The sequence below is a fragment of the Scomber scombrus genome, chromosome 8 (assembly GCF_963691925.1).
Source record: "Scomber scombrus chromosome 8, fScoSco1.1, whole genome shotgun sequence".
In the NCBI taxonomy this organism is placed as follows: Eukaryota; Metazoa; Chordata; class Actinopteri; order Scombriformes; family Scombridae; genus Scomber; species Scomber scombrus.
The window spans coordinates 26,198,412-26,222,272 of NC_084977.1; the positions used below are offsets into that span (position 1 = coordinate 26,198,412).

General features: G+C 38.8%; 1 protein-coding gene across 1 annotated transcript in view; it reads left to right on the forward strand.

The window, feature by feature from the left end:
* LOC133985362 (disks large homolog 1-like) overlaps positions 1-23,861 on the forward strand; it is a 111,712-nt gene that overhangs the window by 55,576 nt on the left and 32,275 nt on the right. Inside the window, exons 7-14 of the mRNA XM_062424983.1 lie at positions 12,900-12,953; positions 15,192-15,242; positions 17,209-17,333; positions 17,986-18,155; positions 18,643-18,779; positions 19,643-19,787; positions 21,035-21,167; positions 23,586-23,742. Of these exons, the coding sequence (XP_062280967.1) occupies positions 12,900-12,953; positions 15,192-15,242; positions 17,209-17,333; positions 17,986-18,155; positions 18,643-18,779; positions 19,643-19,787; positions 21,035-21,167; positions 23,586-23,742 (972 nt within the window). The remainder of the gene's footprint in view (positions 1-12,899; positions 12,954-15,191; positions 15,243-17,208; positions 17,334-17,985; positions 18,156-18,642; positions 18,780-19,642; positions 19,788-21,034; positions 21,168-23,585; positions 23,743-23,861) is intronic.

Here is a 23,861-nt window from a genome sequence, read left to right on the forward strand (position 1 = left end):
TTTTAATGTGTTAATAGAGCTGATGTAAATTATATTTATGCAGTACTTAGATAGAAACACTCCAAACTCACACAAAACGTTGACTTATTTAATGTTGTCTTGAAAGACGCCAGTTTTCATGAAATCAGTGTACTTACAACTATTTCATAATGGAGTTGTATTTTAAAAATTTAGAAATTACTGACAATACTTTAATACTTTGCTATGCACTTTGCTAAAACCAGACAGTCAACCTTCACATGATCTGAGTCTATAATAACTTGACTGGATTGGATATTCTCAACATATGGATTTAACCTCCTTCTCCTTTGTGTGCTTGTCCTCTACCTCCTTTCTTATCTGTTATAAGAGTCTGCTGGACATTAATGCAGCATGCAGTGCTCTATGTGTGATGTCAAACATGCTGTCAATTAGTGCAGTTTATATCAGATCGATGAGAATAACTCAATAATGATGGAGGAGCAGCACTGTAGAGTAGCATCGTCATGTTGGCGAGTGTGCTCCGGTCTTTCCTCAGTCCTCCATTTGTCTGTGGAGTCTGAGGCCCCCTGCTGCTGACATTTAGTATCACAGTCTTGTGTGAAAGCAGACAGTGTAGTCAGAAGGAAACCTGGTTATTGGATTTAAAAAATATATATGGATATGGATTTTAAAAAAATGTTTTTTAATTGTTTCAAGGAGTTTCTCTACAAAGTATAATGTGTTAGGCAAGTCTGCAAATCACTGGATGGGAGGCAAACCAAGATACCAGCATATATGTTCACTCCATTCTTTTGTACCATTCGTTACATTAGTGGGACTGCATTGTCAAGCAGAATATGGATAACTAATTGTTTTGCTATATTGTGTCATTAAGCAAGGCACTCAGGAAACAACATGAGAGATGTTTTTTTTTGTTTCGGTTTGTTTTTTGTTTTGTTTTTTGCAGGTGGAGAATGTGGTTCATTTACCTCCAATTCAGAAAGGTTTGACTAAATTTGATATTTTGATGCTTATCATCTCTCTGAGTCAAATTGACCTGTAGAGAAAAACATGTCTGTGTACAGCAAACTAATTGAAATTAATTACACTAATTATGTGTATGGTGATGTTTTTCCTTTTCAAATTTGATCATGGGGTCATTCTGACCCAGTACATAATATGCAGATTTTGTTAATGCCGAAGTAACATGACACGATTGTAGTCCTCATATTCCACTTTCACACGCTGACAGCTTTTGGAGATAGCCGACAAAAGCCTCAAATCAGAGGCAAATTGGTGCTCGATCGCTATGTGTGAATTATTCAAAGACATGATCTGAGTGACTAACCAATACATTGCAGACCCCCAAAAGGTATCAATCATGCTAAATATCTGGACCTGTTGGGGAGTCTATAAATCCTGTAAGGCGAAAAGGACTGTAATTGGCAAGGCATGGAGTGAAGGGAAACCTGGGGGAGGAGTTGTAACACAAGCAACATAACAATATCAACAAGCATGGCTACAAGAAAAGTTCCACAGCCTGCTTTGACCCAAGCAATGGAGCGCTCACATGGGAAGTTATGGATACATAGGGAAGCCATAGTTATCTTAAGCACCTTATCTGGTTTCAAGCAGATGGTGGGCCTGAAAACCCTCAACCTGTTTGCAAAAATGTCAAATGCATTTTCTACCACTCTCTGTGCCCTAGAGAGATAGTAGTTTAGTACCCTTTGACTATGGTCCATCTGCATGAATGAGGTCATGCCTTAAAGGATATGCATCATGACCCACAAACATGTATGGCATCATTATGTTGGAGTTAGGCAAAGTCTCAGAGGTGGAGGAAAGTTCAGTTAGCCCTGGTCCTTCACTTTATGCAGGTCAGAGTGAGTCTCAGATAGCGGACTTGGGTAATCACTTTTGCGTAGATGAGCTCATAGTGTATTGTAATTATGGTGAAGTAAAAGTAAAATTATGTGTTTTCCATGAAGCGCACCAAGGCAATGTGGAAATTGCCATTTCAATTCAAAGTCCTGGACTACTGTCTGCCATTCTGCCTCTGTTAATTGTGTCCAGCAATAGAAGAAAAAAAGTTAAGGATAGGAGTTAAACTTAATTTAGTACAATGATTCTTACTTTTGCTACACATGGTAAAAATAATACAGTAGTGAATTAGTAGTAGTAGTAATTACATAAAAAATATCAATAATAGCAGTGCCCCCTATCAAATATTGTGGGTTAAGATGTTGGCCATGTTGCTTAACAGAACATGTTGTCTGTGTTTAGCCTAATGTGTGGTGGGTAGACCTTCAGGAAATCTTTTTTCATGACCTGGTACAGAGCGGCACTGGTCTCCATAACTATCTGTTAAATAGTGTTGATCTCTATTGTGTACTGCAACCTAAAGGACTTGAATGTTTCATCTATATTAGAAATAAGATAATTACAAAATATTCAGAATATAAAATCAATGTGTTATATGTCTCTGGCAGACTCACCTGTTGCTAAAAACCACAGGGTCAAAGATAAACGCTGACTCAGGGATATTGCCATTCTCATTTTGGTGTCCTGGTTGTTATGATGTGTACAACCATCCCTGGCAAGAAATGAAACTCCTCTGCTGCCATGCACAGTTCCCTGAAACCCAGTCTTATCATGGATCTATTTGTATGTAGGGGTAAGGGTTAAGTTAAATGTTTTAAAAGAAAAATTGTCTGGATTCGTAGTTGGAATTGTGACACTTAGGGTTTTAAACAGGAAGCAAACAACAGTCTCCTGTTGCAAAGTCCACTCTTTCTAATTGAGGACATTTGCCAAGTTATCTTGATGTCATCTGAACTGCGCCACATCTCTGGGACATAATTACTACAGCTGTTGGATAGCATCTGTCAGTCAAACGTAACTATAGGTTTTTGGGCGACTGAGATTAACACCTATTATGTTGTTTTTCCTGGAAGTACAGTCATGGTAGACTAATTTGATTCTGAGTAACTCTTTCTTGCAAATCAGAATAGGGGTGGTGGTAGATAAAAGTAAAGCTTGACATGGTGTGTGGGCACATCGCCAGTCTTGCCACTCAGACATTTTATACATAACAGGCATTTTTTCTTCATGTTTTATGTTTGTCACTCCTGATTTTGAAGTATTTTAAAATGAAAGTCTCTTAATACACAGATCATTCATTCCCTAGTCATTTCATCTCTTGTCTTCAGCTACATCTCTGCCCCATCCCTGCATTTTCAATTCTCAGTAGCTCCCCCCTTCCCAATACCCCTCCTCCCCTTCCTACCCTACCTTCTAGCAATATATTAGTGCTGGCTTCATTTAGCACTGTGATGCTGGCAGCCTATTCTCCTTGCTCATCCTCTCCCAACTGAGCGCTTAGCCTGCAGCGCTAGCAGCACTTTACACAGGGAAAACACACCCACTAACACACTGGGCGGCTATTACAGCTTTTCTCTCATCTCAACCACCCTCGCCCTCTCTTCATCTCTTTGTGCTCTCCACATGGGTGCTGCTTTTTAATGTTCCTCATCTGTCTGTCTATCTGCCTCTCTCTCTCTCCCTCTCTCTCTTTCTCGTCAGGTTGGTTTGGGGCAAGTTGTGGCATATATTAGCTGACATTATAGAGGCTTGGACCCCATAGCCATAGCTGTTGCTCTTAGCTGTTCTGTCTTAAATACCAGCTGTTGGCAGCCACAAGCTGTATGTCATTTATTATAAAGTATACCAGCCAATCTCTAATCATTCTGCACATAATTTTAATGCTGAAGTGTCAATATAATACTATATTACAAATATGACATTTGAGTAGTTAATATACTACTATTGATAATGCGATGGCATATCTATTTCTAAATGCTTCAGTGTTAAAATGGTAAATGGACATTTCTACCTCATTAGCACAAAGAGCCTCACAATGCATCTGATTCACTTTTTATTTACACATACATTTATAAACCGATAGCAGTGGAGCTGGCATGCAAGGCACTTGCCTGGTTATCAGGAACAATTTGAGTTTTGATGTCTTGCTCAGTGACTAGACAACGTGTGTGCAGAAGGAGTGAGGGATCAAACCACAAACTGTGTGATTAGTCACTTTTTGAAACATTTGCATAGAAAATTTGTCAAAGTACAATATACAAAAAAATTACCAAAGTATTATTTAAATCAAGACAACTGATTAATAATTACAGTATATATAATATTAATAATCAAACCAAACAGTTGGTACCAACTTTTGATACATTTGCATTGCATTATTTACAGTTTTTCACACTCAAAGGCACCATTTAACTGGTACTCAGAACGTATTATCATCTTATAGTAACCAGTAGCTCATTTCCATAGTTACAAGTGTTGACCAAAGACCCATACAAGGACTGATGAAAACTCGGTTCAGTGCACCAGTGACTGAATGTAGTGAACTTCCTTTCTATCTATCATGAACGGAATTTCTCATTTCCATAGATGTGATTTAGATTTATTTTTATTTCTTGATTATTTAATATGTGTCTTTTTTTATATACCATACACCAGAACCAGATCCAATACATGTACCACCAATTCTGCATTCATGGATATAACTGTTACAACTGAAAATTGAATACAACATTTAAATGACAAAAAACAATTGTTGACCAAATGAAAAGAGACATTTGTTTACTGTTTACTGTCAGGTGACTGTTCACTGTAGATAAACTGTGTTTCTGAATGGGCTTTACTTAAATCAATTTGCATCTTACCTGGTCTGCACTACACCTGGAGTTTTAGATTGTGTCTGTGTGTGTTTGTGTTTGTGTTTGTAGAGACAGTTTGCAGTAGATTGATATCTGCCTGTACACAACAAACATTAATCTGAAACTCCTTCCGAGGAAGTAGGCCAACGCATAGAGACACACACACACACACACACACACACACACACACACACACAAAAACGCACAGCAGCTTTTGATACACTCTATTCCAGCTGACCCAGCCTGCCTTGTAATGCTTTAAAAGAAAAAGACAAAGGTTGATGGAAGGGAGCGCTCTCCACCAATCACAGCTCTGGATTCATTGTTCACACACAAACTGTCTGAGCTCTGAGTGTTATATTACTATCCCTACTCGCCTATCGATTAGTCATGCCTGGCTGCTGTCATGTGCAGGAGTCCAGGGAAGCCCCTAATTGGCCAGTACAGGAAAGAGAGAGAGAGAGAGAGAGAGAGGGAGAGTTGTAGAGAGAGTGGGACAGACTCTGAGAGAGAGAGAGGCAGCACAGAGGGATTAGAAAAGCTGAGAAAGAGAATTGTGCATGGAGATGTGGACTAATATAATATCATGATAACACAAAGGCAAAGATGAAGAAAAAAAGACAAAGACAAGCATATTTTACTCTTTGACTTCGATGCTCTCTGAACTCTTTAACAGGAAAAAATAAGTCAAACATAGGAATCTGAGTTCAGTTCCTGTTTTACTCTCTTTGCTTTTCTTTTTGGAATATAAAAACCACACTATATCGTCTACCGAGCGACCGTGACTTCGGAGACAAAGCCGGGGAGCGCAACAACATAGAGGATAATATGAATTAAACTGAATGACTGACCGCTGGAGTGGAGCTTAATCGCAGAATGTGAAAGAGAAATCTTCCATTGGAGCGTATGAACTGACATACAGAAACAGAAACACCATGAGACAAAGCAGGACTGAAAAGAAGCTCAACTCATCTAAGTGGTCCTACTGTTTCTTCTCGGAACCGCACCTTTGATCTCACCACTGACCCTGAAACCCATAATGATGGTGAGAGGGTTAATGTTCTTCTAACGGGAGACAGCCGAGAAGAGAGGTGCTACATCCTGCTAAAAAGAAGATGCTTTTGAGGAGTTTAGTTAAGGCTCATATCCACAAGGAAGAAGAAACATAGCTTGCAAGGGATGGATTGTATTTCTGATATTCCACTCATCTTGACACACTGAGGCATACACATATACAAGCAGAGAGAGAGAGAGAGAGGAAGAGCAGGAATACAGACTTGGCACTGGACGCAGAGGAGGATTGGTTGCTCTGGAAAGGCATGACCTAAATTATGTGGACACAAGTGATTCTAAGGAACTACTCCCTTTTGTCATGTCTGTAAAGGAGAGGATGCGGTGAGAGGAAGATAAAAAGAATAGACGAAAGAAGACAGGAGGATCGCTCTGTAACGTTTTGTATTTTTATATATCGCCGTAGCTATGACCACTTATTTCCACAGCCATGAGTTCTGTTGTAGCCCCAAGAAGCCTAGCAGTGGCTCTAGTAAGAGCAAATCCGGCAAAGGGAAGGCCAAGTCAGGCAAGAGCCACTCTCACTCAAAGCATAACCAGAATTTGCTGCAAATACAGTCACCAAATCAGCAAATGCAACCTTCCCCGCTGCACTCTCCAAACCATCACCCTAATTCACCGAAACACGGCTGCCATTCGCCAAAACATCTGCTTCTTTCCCCTTCTCCGAGCTACTACCACATAGCACCGTCATCTCCAAGTCATCAGCTGGCTCCTCCGTCACCAACTTACCATCTGGCTCCGCAATCACCTAATCACCTGCTGCACTCGCCAAGCCACCACCAGATCCACTTATCGCCAAGCCATCATCAGCTGCAGCATCATTCTCAAAACCAGCAACAGTACCATCCACCGGCCTCACCCAGTCACCTGCTCTCCTCGCAATCAACGCATCAGATCTATCATCAACAGCAGCAGCAGATTCGGCTCCATTCGCCCAGTCACCACTCGTTCCAGCAGTACCAACACCACCACCATCACTACCCTCCTGCTCTTCCTCATGCCTCCCAATCCCTTTCTATCCATCCATTTCACTCGCCACAGCTACCCCTGTGTTCAGGGCTGGGTGGTTATGGGTGGAGCACACTGCCTACCAGCCTGGCCACCAGGGGCTCTAGAGGAAAGTCGCCAAACCAGAAAGACAGCACAAGGAAGAGTCCAACAAAGAGCAAAGCCAAGGGCAAGGCTGAAAGCAAGCCGTGGCCCAATGACACATACATATGGACCAGGCACCCCATGGAAACGCCCCCACATGTGCCACTCTTACACAACTTTCCACCAATAAAGGCCCATGTGCAGGTAGGTTTTATTGGGTGGATACATATACTGTAGCATGGATTAGGGCAAGGACAGCATATGTATTAGCAATTATTTCTGGGAGTTCCTGTCCACGTCTAATACTAAATCAGATTCCACAAAGAGATAGATAACTCAGGTTGGAGTAAAAACTCCCGCAATCAGAGACTGAAACTTTGAAAATGTTGTAAACTCTTGTACACTGACAGCACAAAATATACTAGAAGAGCTATTGTCTGACCTTTGTCATGCATTGAAAGAGATGCTTGAAGAAGCTATATGCAAAAGTCTGCGTTCATTAGATTATGTGCAACTTTGTTTAGAAACTGAAACTTTTACATTTGCAGAGTAGCTTAACACCCTTTGAAAACCCTTGCTGGTCTACACATTGTTGGGTGTCGTTACAGGTGCAACAGGGCACATTTATGATCACACCCAGCTGTATGGTGAAACAAGCTTGAAACTTTCAACCAGAGAGGGCAGCAAAAAGCAGCTTTATAGCCTAAGTTACATTTTAATTATTGATAGCTTTGATTGACATGTGCATGTAAGTGTTCACACATCCTGCTGTTGATCCAAACGATAGTTCCCACCATGCCTTTACTTACTTTTCCATATTTACTGATAAAATACAAAAATGTAATAATAAGGCAAGATGAAAAGCTATACTTTTGAGTTTGTTTGGTAATTTATACACTATTATAACATCTGAATGCAAAATATGATTTCAAAAAAAATAAATGAACTGCACTGTATTAAGAGGTTACTTCAACATAGTCAAATGGATTGCTTATTCCATTAATGTTTTAAGTGAAATCAATACTTTACAAGATACATTACACAAATTAAATGGAAAGATTGAACAGAGAGATCATGAAGTCCACAGTGTCAAGATGTGATGAGTAATCTACACAGCACACTGGCTGCTGTGAGCCAGCCCTGAGCCTCTTGTATTTATACTCCATCAGAGTGGTGTAGACATTTAAGACGTGGAAGGTCAGTACTGTAATGTTGCCGTTATCTTTGTCAAACTGCCCTTTTAAGTGAAACGCTGACAGCCTGAAGTGGTTCATTGCTTTTCTACACAAAAACCCTGACTCTGTTAGTTATCGGCAGAATTGCTTTATATTCCTAGTAAAGGCGGGGATACACATCATGACAGATGAGCAGATTATAGATATAATTTAAGATTCACAACCAAGTCTGTTCCAGTTGGAGTGTTTTGGTGTTGACAGTCTGGAGTTAAAATCATGTGTGGTGTTGAAGGTTTCCAATCGTTTTCTGTCTTCTGAGCCAGTCACTGCCCATAATTTTAATTTTTATGATTCTATATACATGTTAGATGTATATGACTTGAATCAGGATGTTCACATCATGTGTGTGAGTGGGAAAAGTAATAAAAAACAAACCAAGCCAAACCAAAACTAACTAAAAACTGTATAAAACTGCAAACTATGATGTGCTCTGACTGAGAGTTGCTATTATTTTGTAGTCAGCTTTATATTCTCTGCACAGTTTACAATCTGTGATGTCCTCATCTCTACATCCTCCACCGCATTAAAATTTAAGAATTCCTTGTGGATCGAAGTTTACATTTGTCAATTAAAGTCAATTTTCCTAATGTCATAATCAAAACAACTTGTCCATCCAAGTATAACAGGACTTGTGTATTGCATAGACTGTAACCAAAGAAGAAAAAAAACCCAGAAAGCCAGCTGCCTGTTAGCTGTTGGTCGGCAACTGTGCCGCACATCTGCTGTGGGCACAGTGATCAGAGATAGCAGGTAGTGATAGTCTGATTAGCAAGATTAGCATGGCAGTTCTGATTTGATTAGAGTTATGCTCCATCTGATTAGCTCATTAGTCAAATGGAGTTTCATTTAACATTAGGGAGAAATAGGGAACAGTGATATTAGGAGTGGAACGTGCATGGATGTGCGCATCACTCTTGTCTACCCACATCACATCTCAACATTCGCTCTTCCTTACGATAAATTAAATATACAGGAATTTTTTCTCAAGCTTTGAATGCAACCTTTAAATATTGCAGCGTATTATTATGCAGCTTTCATATAATCAATCATCATTGTTCCCAGTTTGGTTTGTGACTTCTCTTTTTCACGTTGGTCTTTGTGTTTGTGTGTTCTTACCTGTGTGTACAATTTTCTGTGTGTGTGTGTGTGTGTGTGTGTGTGTGTGAGTTTGTGTGTGTGTGTGTGTGTGTGTGTGTGTGTGTGTGTGTGTGTGTGTGTGCGCACGCCTGGCATAACACAGCACTGAACGATTATTTAACAAACTGCTGTCGTGCATCATGCATCATTAGATGTTTTGGGATTCTTGATTTCTGTTTATCCAATCACGATTCATCTGCTCATTGATAATTGAATTGTCATGCTGATGCTGTAGAAGCTGAAACCAGCAGCCTGCACCTGATGTGAAATTATTTCCCAAAGCACTCGCGCACACATACACACACACACACACACACACATAGACACCTACAGTACTTCATCATGTCTTAACAACCATCCTACACAGCATGACTAATATGTCACTTTTCTTTCTCTTGGTCTGATGAGACAAACCAGGGATAGTCTGGATCACTTTCTAAGCTGTGCTGTGCTGAGCTGAACCAGGCCATAATGCCATGATAACACAGCTGGTGTAATAGCAATTATGTAACGACTAACAATCACTCGCATAGAGCAGCAAAACACTGTCTGGATATGGACATTGTGTGCGAGTGTTTATATTTGCACGTTTGTTCTTTTGGCCTTTTCATGTAACACAACCCCATGCGCGCACACACACACACACACACACACACACAAACACACACACATACACATACACATACACATATTGATGTTATGTAAGCGTGCAGTCAGACATGGCATGTCAATAGCAGACTGACCGACGGGATTTGTTGCTCTATGAATGAAACATACACACATAGACAAAGACACACACACAGAAGTTGTGTGCTTTGTAATGCTGATGTTGCAATAGTGATAGAGTTAGGTAAAGTTTAGACAAAGTAATTGACTGGTAAATGTGAGATAATGACAGACAAATTGAATTCAGGCAGGCTTACATTAACTTCGGCTGTGATGAGTCAGTCAATACCACTCTTTATTTTAGACAAAAAAAAAAAAAAAAAAAAAAAAAATCATCATATCTTTACCTGTTTTCTGAGAGAGCAAAACGTCTCAGAGGATGGAGAATCATACAACACATCCATGGTGTTTGGCAGTCTCTACATCTAATGTTGTATTGTTCACTTATCGATCAAATGTAATCAATCAGTGATTCCCAAACCTTTTGGATTGTGACCCTTTAAAGATAAACCACGTCTACTTCTAACTCTCATCACAGGTTATTGACTTAATGTGGACCAGAGTGTAATTCAAAGTTCCCCTCCAGACATGTCATAATATGCAAAGTTTAATTAATATTAATTTGTGCCTAATATGCTTTGTTTGTTTGTTTTCGAGAGAAAAGGTAAATTTGGCCTGAAGTAGTAATTTATCCACGATAAAAATGTAAAATTAAATGTGTTACAGATATATGAATATACATATATCGTTTTTTTGACTGACATAATTATTTGATTCTTATGTGACCTTTTTATTAAGCACTGAAACGTTGTCATGAGCAGTTATATGTAAATGAAGTTTATTATTACATTTCTCATAAATAGAGGAGGCTGTGGCTCAGGAGGTAGAGCAGGTTGTCCACCAATGAGAAGGTTGCAAGTTCGATCTTCAGCTCCTCCAGTCCATACTGTATGTTGAAATATCTGTCTTTAGGCAAGATACTGAACTTGCTCCTGACGTTTATGCCATTGGCGTGTGAGTGTGTGAGCATAGAAACATTGTGGAGCACTTTGGAGAAGAAGCGATGTATGACTCCTGATGAGCAGGCTGCCATGCAAGATGTCAACCTGCTCATCAGTGTATGTGGGTGAATGAGTTGTCGATAAGATTAGAAAGGCTCTATATAAATGCAGTCCATTTACCATTTAGGAAAGCATCTGCAGTGTCATTCTGTAATATTAAAATATAACCCCACAGCATGAGGTGTTGAACAGCTAAATAGCAGCGGGGAATAATTGTGATATATCCGCTTCATGTACAACAACATTATACAGTGATTATCTTCTCCCTCTGTCTACTCTCAATTCACATAAACACACACACACAAACACACACACACACACACACACACACACACATACACACACACACACACACACACACACACACACACACACACACACACACACACACACACACACACACACACACACACACACACACACACACACAAACACACACACACACACAGATCCTGACAGCTGCAACTGGCAGCATGTCCTTACTGTCTCCTCGATCCATGAACCGCACTGTTCAGAGCATTTTTTTGGTATTTTCATTATACTTCCAAATCTCCCCCTCCCTCTCTTACTCAACCTCCCTGCGCTTCCGTTCTCACACCATTTATTTGTTTATTTATTTATTTTACATGTGTGTGTGTTCTTTTGGAGGTTTGTGTGCATCTGCTCCTCATTGCTGTTGTTGAGCAGACAGATTCGACTCCTCCCATCATACCTTTAATCCCTCTGATCCTCTCTCTCTCGCCCTATCTCTCTGTCTCTCTCTCTCTATTTCTTTTCCCGTGTGGGATCAAGCATCCATTCAGCTTGACTGACAGACAGCTTGACATGTGGTGGAGAGAGAGAGAGTGTGTGTGTGTGTGTGTGTGTGTGTGTGTGTGTGTGTGTGTGTGTGTGTGTGTGTATGAGAGAGAGAGGGAGTAAAGATAAAGGAGGGATGAGGGAGGTAGAGATTAGTGTAGAGGGATAGATGCCACTGCCGCTCTGTTGCACATTGATGCTGTGATGTCTGGGTGGACTGTCCATTTGGTTTGCTTGCTTGTTTGATGCTTGGTTAACTGGTTGGTTTCTTGACTGTTTTTTTTTTTTGCGGGCTGCAGAGCAAATTCGGAGCTTCAAACTATCCTTCATGTACCAGCTCGCTCATGGCTTGTTTGTGGGAGAAGACTAGAGCTGCTGCTCATGGTGGACTGGAGAACACTAAATACTTTCTGTGGAGAAAGTGAGATGAGATAGATAGGAGAGTTGTAGGGATGGGGACTGATGCTCCCCTTGCAAATACGAGGAGAGAAACACATCTGTGATTGCGTAGAAAGCAAATATTTAAGCAAGAGGAATAAAAAAAGGACAGATAATGTCTATTATCTGATCTGTCCAGGCCTGGACTGGAGACCAGAGAGAAAGAGTAGACTGAAAACAGGGACGAAGGATAAGGAAAGACATTTGTGTGTGAAGATATAAGACTGTAGCTCTTTGATTTTGTTTTAATTTTAGGACAGAACATGCATGTAATACAGAACAGTCAAGTAAAATACATCGTAGTGTCATTAAACTAAAGGTATAAAGAATATGAATCTAAACCAAATATATTAGGATATAATTTTGATTGTTGAATCGCTGAGTGTGTTTTTTAACAGGAACAGTAGCAGAGCTTCATAAATTGTGGGTTGCAGTGTAGTACATTAGTATTGTCCAATATCAGGGTTGTGCAGTATGTCATGTGGTGCATGCAGTCGCTCCATGGTGGTAATCTGTAGCAGATGTACTCAACATGCTGTACCAAAACATGAGACGAGTAAGTCTTCATCACGGCTCTCTGATTGTGTGTTTGCAAGTTTCATACTGTTACTCTGTGAAATACATGTATATCTGTCTGTTTTCATCTTAATAGTGTTGAAATGAAAAGTGCTTAATAACGCTTCTGTTCTGTCTTGCAGGCCAACCCCCCTCCAGTGGTGGTCAACACCGACAGCGTTGACACACCCCCTTATGTGAGTACACGTTCAGATACACCTGTGCAGCCTGTTGATACTGTAACATCTAAAAGGTCAATGACTCTTTGTTGACTTTTCTGGCTAAAGCAAAGTAAGGTTAAATCCCACAATATCAAGATTAAACTACTGTATCAGTGACTGTGTGTGAAGACCTTTGGTGGTTGGAGTTGGCCACGTGTTTGTAGTAAATATGCAGAACATAAAGCTCAGAGATGTTCTTATGCAGCAACTCAAAACTGAACACAGGACCTTAAATGACTATTTAAGCTTGAGCTAAGCTTTATAAAGCTTTTGTGTTTAGATGTTGTGCTGAATATGACATTACATTGAGTGTTTTCCTTGTGTTTGTGAAGAGTTAAATTGTGTATTTAAAGTATCATATTCACTTTGGGACAGAGTGAGGAGAAGTGTTTGACAGAAGAAGGTTTTTCACATCACAACATTTTTTACAACATTTCTTAAATTGAGACATTACTTGATGAAAGCAGCACAAGCAGACCAGTCAGAAGTCTCGTGATCTCTGATAGTTCCGATATGTACATTTTTGAAGATGTCCAAGAGCATGGCCCTCTTCCTACCTACAACATTTAGTTGACACGGAAGGACAAATCAGTCAACAGTGCTGCCACTGTTAATGCAAATGTGAAGGGACAAATCTGTAAGGTTTCAACTTACGTGAGGCATGGAAAGTTTTGCAGTAATCAGTATATACAGTAGCTCATCTTGCACTGAACCTTTAGATGAAATTCTACAGTAACCTTATAAATATTAACACCAGATCCTCTCATCTTGCAGTCATAAAAAGTTAATATTATGGGCTATTGTATTTTTTAAGTGTAAAACTTTGCAGCTCCTACTACAAATGTGTCGTGATTTGCATAAACTCCTCCATAAACATGGACAATACTGATTGTAGCATCCTGGTTTCAGAAAGAATGCTCAGTCCAGAATTAGATGGATCCAGATGTCATTGCTGGTAGCCAGCTGCCACAGAGAAACAGTGTCTGTTGGCATTAGATAAATTTATTATGTAATTACTCGGGAATTACTCCCTGCTGAACAGCCCGGGATAAAACACAGGCAGAAAAATATTTTCATTTAATATTTCTCTGATATTATTGGTTTTGGAAATACTTGTGTACTTTTACTGTATTGCTTATGACTTTTTGAAAGCCAATATAGGATTCTTTATGTGGCTCAAAATGAGGCAAAGCTGGTATGTCAGCCTTTTTTTTTTTAAATGGGAAACTACAGGTAGTTTCTTGCTATTGTGCCAAACAGAAGGCGTGCCTGTTGAAACAAAATAGTCAGTTTTGTCTTGTTTTATTTAAATAATAAAGAGATTTTGTTAACCAGTAAATATTACGAAGAAATTTTACAACTTTTGTGATAACAGTAAAATATTCTCTTTGTAATTCAGAATAATCTAGTATGTTATGTTGATAGTAAATGGATGTGCGGGGTTGGTAATAGTAGGCATACTGTACTGTGGCTGATGGAAGATTGTACCCTCTGTTTGAAATGACAAAAATTCAAAATCTGAACTAATCTGACTGCAGAGAGACACAGATTACAGCCAAGGGGATTACATGGGGCATTGGGATGCCACTCGACTACTGTGTGTTCGTGTGTGTGTGTGTGTGTGTGTGTGTGTGTGTGTGTGTGTGTGTGTGTGTGTGTGTGTGTGTGTGTGTGTGTGTGTGTGTCTGCGCGCCTGCCTGCAGTAGTGAAACACTCATCTCTCAGTGTAAACCGAGTAAAACACAAAAGATACAGTAGTCCGCTCAGATCAGATTTTATTCTATGTGGTGTTCATTCAGTCAGAAAATATAGATGTTGATATATTCACTCACAGCCAATTCATCAGGGATGTTCTTAAGTATGACATCAGAGCTACATCTTCAGTAAGTGCGCATTACCAGTTTAATCTCTGGGATTCATGCGTCATTCATGAATGATCAAACGCCTAAATTCACTTTGCGATAATTCTGAAGCTAGTTGCTAATTCTAATAAGTGAATTAGGTCATCCTTTAATAAAGTCAACTCACTTCTCTTTGTATAGTTTTAAAGTTAGAAAAAATACACAAACTTGAACTTTTGTTCATTTGGTTTCTATGTTAGAAAATACTGTAAATAATTTATTTACTGAACACTACATTTTCATAACCGAAGTTTAGTCTTTGTACTCTTTATTTACACATTTCCCATTGTCTTCCTCTCCATCTTTCTAACAGGTCAATGGAACAGAAGCAGACTTTGAGTATGAAGAAATCACGCTGGAGCGGGTAAATACTTCAAAAACACACCACCAACATAATATTCTACACACTGTAAATGTATTCAGTGACAGTCTCCATCTATTCACACTGACATTTGTCAGTCCTCTTAAATCTCCTCCATAATTATGCGAAAAACATAGTTTGTGCTGTTGTGAGCAGGAAACCGTGTGTGTGCCTGTCTATTTTAAATGTAGAGAAATATTTGAAACTGGTGTTTCTGACTTAAACAAGCAAACGATGGCTGAGAATATGTGAAGAGAAATGTATTTCTTCTGAGGGATTCAGACAGGTTAAGATAGCTCACTACTTGTTAAAACAGGCCATTTGAATGATCTGATATTGATATCCTGAAGCCTTCCAGATTTTATACTTTTAAAGTTCTGAGTGAATTGACAAGAATGTTAGTTGACAAAAGAAATTATTATGGAGATAGTCCAACTATAACAAGAGCTCAAGATCATTTTTGGCCAGTATAAACACAGCTAAATGTAGTAAATTAAACTATGTATTTTAATCAGCCTTTTTCAATACCTAGAGAATGTGCTGAAGCATTTTGCATTTGTTTATGCTTAATATCAATTAAAATAGAAATATTCTAAAAAGGACAATGTTAAAAATGTCATCTTTAAAGTTGATAGCGTGTCGTTATTTCTCATAGCAGTACAAAAAAAAGCAACAGTTAACTGACAGAATTGTGAGTTTTATTTTTTGTTCAGCTTTTTCTTATATCATCATTTCAGGCTACCAGACATCTTAGCGATAAACTAAGGGCACAGATAATCATAATTAATGTGTGTTTTATGGAAACAAAAAACTATTAATAATGAAACTGATAGATGAGTGTGTTTTAATATACTATAAAGCTGACAGTAGTTTGCACACCATTTTATTCACATCTTACTCATAATAGGTTAGGTTTACTTCATGGGGAGGTTATTAATATTCCTGTGTTCACTCTTTTTTTTTTTTTTAAATCATAGGTTGACTTGTTTTCCTGTATTGCCCTAAAATTACAAAACAAATAAAATCCTCTGAATCCAGAGTATACATTAAATACACTCCTCTACTTCAACCTCACCATTCTGCTCTGTTACTCAGTCCCACCACTAGTCCTACACTGCTGACCATATTGTCCCATCCTCTCTATACCCTGTCCATACCTCCCTACTCCCACCCCCACCCTCTCATTATATTCCCCTTTCTGTCACCCTAAGGCTCTCTCTTTCTCTCTCTCTCTCTCTCTCTCTCTCTCTCTCTCTCTCTCTCTCTCTCTCTCTCTCTCTCTCTCTCTCTCTCTCTCTCTCTCTCTCTCTCTGTCACTCTCTCTCTCTCTCACTCTATTCTCCTGTGACCTGGTTCTGTCTGCTTGACTGGCTCTGCTTTAAAGACACTATGGACACACACGCTAGCACAGGAACAGGCATTACACTAGTAGCTTTATACTCAGTGACAGAGCAAAAGACAGTAAGATAAATATACACAGAAATGATTAATGAGGTCCCGCTTGGTTAAAAATGAAAACTTGGCACATATTAAATTGGAGAACATTTATATTAGACCTAGTTTTGTAATGAATGACATTTGGAGAGGATACACTATTAGATGCCTCTTTCTGATGAGTGAGATTTGTAGAAGCACAATAATATATCAAATTTTATGTGGTAATGTCTTGATATGATGCTAGATTTTAGCAACAGATGGACAAATGATTCCATTGTGGTTATCAACTTTTTATCTAACTATGTTGCGTTTATTTCCTACTAAAAACGCATCTTAAGTATCAGTGTAGCTAAACAACAGTGGTTTGATCAAAATCAGTCCATAAACGTAGTCATATTGTTCACAGTAACTGTATTTAGTTCGAGATGAGTAGCTTCTAGTGTCACAAACATTTTTTTAAAACCAGTGTGGATTTTCATATAATGTTAATTTCCCCCATTAAAATACATTCTTTGTCTGTGTGTATGTGTAGGGCAACTCAGGCCTGGGGTTCAGTATTGCAGGAGGGACTGATAACCCCCACATTGGAGAAGACCCCTCCATCTTCATCACCAAGATTATACCTGGAGGGGCAGCAGCCCAGAATGGACGACTCAGGTAGACACACTCACACACACACACACACACACACACACACATACACACACATACACACAAACACACGCTTTAGTCTTAATCTTAACCCAACTATCTTCAACCATAAAATAAATGACTAAACTTGAGGAAACCAGCTGTCCCGAAAATGTGATAAATTAAAAGTTAACACACAAATTAAATAATAGTAATTCTTAAGTCTTTAACAATTTTTTTTGCTGTAAGGTTTAAGAAGGAATACTTAAACTTTAACTTATCAAAGCTAGTTTGTGCAGCTTACTGTTATAGATACATACATTTTGACAAGTAACACTTCAAGCAACATTTCTTGAAACAAGAGTTTCTGACCACTATAATAAATAAGTTGTTTTTTTTGTTTCACAACACTATACCATAGAGTTGACTGAAAGTTTACCCAGTTAATTACAATAGGAAAAGCAGAAACACAAAGAAACACAAAACAGAACAGCTTAAAAAGCTTGTTCAGCAGCTCGCGTACACTCAGCTCTCTCATATAACAGATAAATGTCTTGTATATGTCTAGACATATCGTGTCAGAGTTAAAGACTAGTATCTGTGCGCAGGAGGTGATGTGCAGCATTTGTCTTCACCCTTTCTCTCCTCATGCATTTCAAATGACGACTTTGCTGCGCAGGGTGAATGACTGTATAGTCCGAGTAAATGAGACAGACGTCAGGGATGTGACCCACAGCGGGGCTGTGGAGGCACTGAAGGATGCAGGAGGTCTGGTCAGACTGTGTATACGGCGAAGGAGGAGTCACACGGAGAGAATCATGGATATCAAGCTGGTGAAGGGGCCGAAAGGTAAGAAAATACAACAAACCTAGACACAACATACAGAGTAGTTACATGGACGTATAGTTATTACTCCAGAACACTGGACTTGAAATGAAGTAAAGTTTTAGGGTGAAACAAAGAAACAAAAACATCAACAAGTGAGGGAGTGAGATGAGGCATAATGTTCTGATTTCTTTAGAGAAGTGAACATGTATAAGCAGCAAAGAACAGTAATATGTTTGAGTAGGAGAGAAAAAGGGAATAAGCCAAGAAAGAGCCATTAGAAGAATAACAGATATGAAATATTAAGGTTCACCTACATGGATTTAGCTTTAGTTTCCTGCTCTGTATTTGTATTATATCAAGTAAAAAAACAAAAGCTGTCAGAACTTTGTTGACATGGGGGTCAGAAAATATAGCAGTAGAAAAAATATCAACCATCAAGAACTTCTCCAAGTAATTGCTGATCATAATCCTCAAATTAAAAGTATGACCTGTTCATGTTCTCTCTCAGGTTTAGGATTCAGTATAGCAGGCGGAGTTGGAAACCAACACGTCCCCGGCGACAACAGTATCTATGTGACTAAAGTCATCGAGGGAGGGGCTGCACACAAAGACGGACGGCTACAAATAGGGGACAAACTTGTAGCTGTAAGAAACATCTTTCTATTCTATTTCTATTCCTCTTTGTACGTTTTCTTTGCTTCATTTCAGTAATGTGTTATCATAATTACAGAGCCTCATTATGTTCAGTAAAGTATATAGATTGCAGTCCAAATTAAGGACAGTTGAGTTCAATGGTTCACAAAACACAATTTGTTTCAACCTAAAGAAAGTTGCTTGAACAGTTTTCAGATGAATGAATGAACTTAGCTTTAATTTGCCCCAAAATATAATGAATAGAAGAAGTACCATGCCATGAAATGATTTTATTGAATTTATCACTGATATTTGTTATAGATATTCCTTATTAACGCCAATATGTAATGAATTCCCCTCAGTAGTAGCAGAACCGTAACATTACCACATTTAGAATGACTTGTCAGTATTTATATTTTAAACTGAGAACTGAGTCAGACCAAAGCTTGTCATCCCCCATTACCCCTTTTATTAGATCCTAACATATTACTTACTCCTACAGGGTGTATTATATTCTAAGTATGAATGAGGAGTGTTAGAGGAGGACAGTATAAAAGGGTATAAATGTATTAGAAGGCTCCTCCTCTGCTTTATATTACCTTCTGTTAAAGGTGATTGATCACATCTGCAGGCTCATTCAGCACAAAAATACATATAATCCGATCCTCTTCTCCATTAAATTACATTCCAACAATAGATTTTACACTACAGGAAGAGACAATGGACACAACCACAATACTGCACACTAATAGCATCCACATGGTATACTGTACAAAAGGTTGGCGCTGCAGAGTAGTTTGTTTTTACAGAGGATGTGAATGTCCTCTACATTTTATCTGTTGTTTATTACAGAATGTGTCTTCATGTGTGTCTAGGTGAATGCCTCCTGTTTGGAGGAGGTAACTCACGAGGAGGCGGTGGCTGCCCTGAAGTCGACTCCTGACGTTGTATACCTGCGTGTGGCCAAACACACCTCTCTTTTTATCAATGACAACTTCCCTCCACCCGACGTCACTAATTGTGAGTACAATGCAGTACGCAACTGAGAGCTGTTAGTATAATAATGTCTTACTTTTTCTCATACAGAGCAATATGATCTTGGTCGTGGTCTATTACATAATATGGGTTTGTGCTATCCAGCATCATCCAGACTGTGTAGGCTCTCACTTCTCCTTCACAACATCAGAAACAACTTGTAACACATCATTGCAAGAGGATGAAGCATTTCAGAGCCAGATGGTGTCTAACTATAAAGAACAGCAAGGAGCAAAGCTGCTGGTGGAGTTATGTTGAGGTCGGGTTTATAAGAAAGCTCACTTCCACCATCAGGCTTCTAGCAGAGACTCTTATTAGAGCTGTAACAGCACAGTAATCTTGAATTCCCTGATCGCATCAATACAAGCAGCCAATCAAGACAACATGTACAGTAGCTTTTCAAAATTTGCTTTACAAATGACTGTTGTCAGTGGTGATAGAGAGGACATCATGTCCATCCCAAACACAGTAGTGAAGTTAAAAGATGTATTTTGAATTTTTAACATATCCCCTATTTTGGAAACCCTGTGTTATAGACCAATAAAGTGTTATCACTCCACATTAGACACTAATTATTTACCAGTGGTTGACACTATAAACAGGTCAGTTTTATTGAATATAAGGTTTTATATAAGCCTAATGTAACATTACCTGGAAGAATGAGTGACTTGAACTGAGGATGCTATAAACTTGAAGAGGTTACAACAATATATTAAAAACATAAATAAAACAAATCCTCACAAGCTCATTCATTATTAATTTAAATAAAAATGAAATACTTCTAGTGTTTTCAAACCAATTTACACTAGTTAAACATATTAAACGTCAATGTTTCGTACGTACGCACAATGATCACGTCACCTAGACAGTCTTAAATGTTGTTATATAACGCTCTGAAAATCAGACGAGTTAAATTTGGTCCACTGGGTTACAGCCACTTGTCACATCTCCAAATCAGCATATTATCTAAATGACACGTCATTTATAACACATTACCAAACAACACATATCATACCACTATATCTCATCCAATACACTAACTATACCCAGTATACACAGTTATTGATTGACTTATTATTATTATTATTGTTATAGTTATTTTAGTGAAATGACAATGATTTTAAAGTGCATGTTCATAAATGTACGAGTGTACAGAAATCATCTGTAAAATGATGTGTATGTGTGACAGGTTGATATAAAGAGAAAATGTGTGTGTGTGTGTGTTATTCCAGCCTACTCCCCACACCAGGACAACCATATAAGCCCCTACATGAGCGGCAGCCAGTCTGTAAGCCCCGCCCCATTGACCACACCCAGATACTCACCCCTGCCCAGGGCCATGACCGGAGACGATGATGTTCCCAGGTGAGGCCTTACACACACACACACACACACACACACACACACCCACACACATACGCACACACACTCTCGTGCCTTATGAAAGATAGAATTTTTGCAGAAAAAGATTTCTTTTACTATCAGAATTTGATCCATTAGGTCCCATATCATCTGGAAAGTCTAAAGGAGCCGCAAAAGTAAATGATTTTATCCCCATTCAAGTCAGCAGAGTCTAACAATGGCATGGCAATTGGCTAATTTAATTAGTAATTTAATTTATTCACATTAGAGGCGAGATGTCAGTGGTGCAAAGAGATACTAAAGCCTCCATCCATTTAGTCCACATTACCTCCAGCCTACCTGTCTGTTGAACCAAATGCATAAATGCAGATGTCTTGTTTTGTCTGACCAACAGTGCAGAACCCACAGATATTCGGTTTTGTATCATATAAAATAAGAAAACTAGGAAATATTTGATTGAAGAAGCTGAAACCGATACATTTTTGCCATTTGTGCTTGAAAAATGTTCCGTTATCATGTAATGTAATGTAATGTATTTTTGTTCACTATTATAATTTGTTTGACACGCTGTGTTCATGTCCTTCACTTTTATTGCTATACCTTGTTTTATTCAAACCACAAACCAATACTGAGGACATTTCAGTACTCTTGTGGCCTTTCCAACTGGGAGTCCTAGAGAGCCCAAAATACACTGACTGACCTCTGTCCCTCCCTGCTCGCTGTGCTGATGTGTTTGTGTGTGTGAGTGCGTGTTAGGCAGTAAAAGGCAGATGGCCGTGCAAATTTTGTCTGGCAAGTAAACTCAGGTCACATATATACACACACACGCACACATACACTCTCAGTGCTGCTCTACTGTTTTTAATCCATTTTAATGGAGGGATTACAGCCTATCACAACCCTCGTCACTCAGCTGGCGTCACTGTGGTTACCAAAATATGACTCATTCCGTCATAACCCTTTGGGCCAATCGGAGCGCTTTGATTATAATAAATCTGATAAGCTGCAGACTGACTGCAGAATGGTCATTTTGACGTCTGCCCTTCTCTTTTCTTTTTTTTTTTGTATCCCTCCCATGTTCTCTCTTTCATCTCTTTCTCTTTTCACTCTCTGATTAGTTTGTCATGCACATAGGGGATTACCGGTTTTAATAAATGTCCCCTGCGTGTGCACATCTGCTTTTCCACTAAGTAGGTGATTTCAGGTGAAAGATATGATCACCCACTAATTTGTGCCTTAGAACGACGGCTGCACCAATTTTACTTTTTCTCTCTAACACAGAGTGTCTGCCCAAACTGATTACCAGGCTGATACCAGTGCTCTCTTTTCCCCAAATGTAACATCTGTTTACCAAACTTCATGGATCTCATTGGGATCATTTTTTTGAAGGGCAACATTAGGCCAGTTACTTTTGTGGCACCAAAAACTGAGATGCCAACCAGATTTAATGAATATAACTATTAGCAGAAACACAGAATTTTATGACATAGATTAAGAAAAAATATTTAATGTGGATCTAAAACATCTGGTTAATACAAATTAATAAAGTCTTTATCAGAACCGTCCCAGTCATAGAAGCTAATGAGGGATAATGAAACAGTTAAGAATTTGAAAGACATATTCCCCAAAATAGAGATGATATGTACTGTGTTTGTATTTGCTTTAGTTTTTTATATATACTGTATTTAATAGGCTGATAAATCACTAACAGTAATTTAACATTTCAGGTTAGGGTGGGATAATGTTTCAGTTGTTACCTCAAAGAATGAAGAACCTGTGTTCTGTCCTGAATGTGTTTGTGTGTCTTGTCTGTTCTGACTTGGATTACCTCAGTGCTCTTTTGTTATGGTGATTGATTAAGGAATTAAATAATAAATAGGTTTAAACTGAGGCTGAAGTGTGTACTTACAAAAACAGGAATACATCTTAAGTGGGCAGACTTACTAACTGTGGCAGAGCAACAAAAAAATAAGACAGTACAATGCTGACATCTGCTGGTCAACATGGTGAACTATCTTAATGTCAAATTCCCTTTCCTCCCACAGAGATGTACCATTTATCCCTACATTATACTGATTTGATATAATCATTAAGCATTAGAACACATACGTGTTATGTGTAATGTAACTGCTAGTATAGTTGCATTTGTTCAATGTTTTGGTTGCTGTTATGTTGTTTAAAATATTAAAACAGAATTTCTCATCCTGGTATATTCTTTCATCTATCAGTAGTCACTTCTTAGACTGTGGTTAACCGGGTTTTAATACTAGACAAATGCTTGAACTGGAAAAAGGAATAGTTACAATCTGAGTCCTGACTGATTGATCATTAAATTGTCTACAAAACTGATCAAACAAGCTAAAAAATATAGATACCATCCATCACCTTTTACTCTAACACTGTGTGTGTGTGTTTTACCAGGGATCCCAGGCGGGTGGTGCTCCAGCGAGGGTCTACAGGTCTTGGTTTCAACATTGTTGGAGGGGAGGATGGAGAGGGAATCTTCATCTCCTTCATTCTGGCAGGAGGTCCAGCTGATCTCTGTGGGGAACTGCGCAAAGGAGACCGCATCCTCTCGGTATGAGCTAAGACGCAACACATAGGGATATCATAGGGCTGTATGATATGATGATATCTATCGTGTGACAAGAGAAAAACATTGTTTCATATTTTGTCTATGGTTTATTTTGTTGTGAC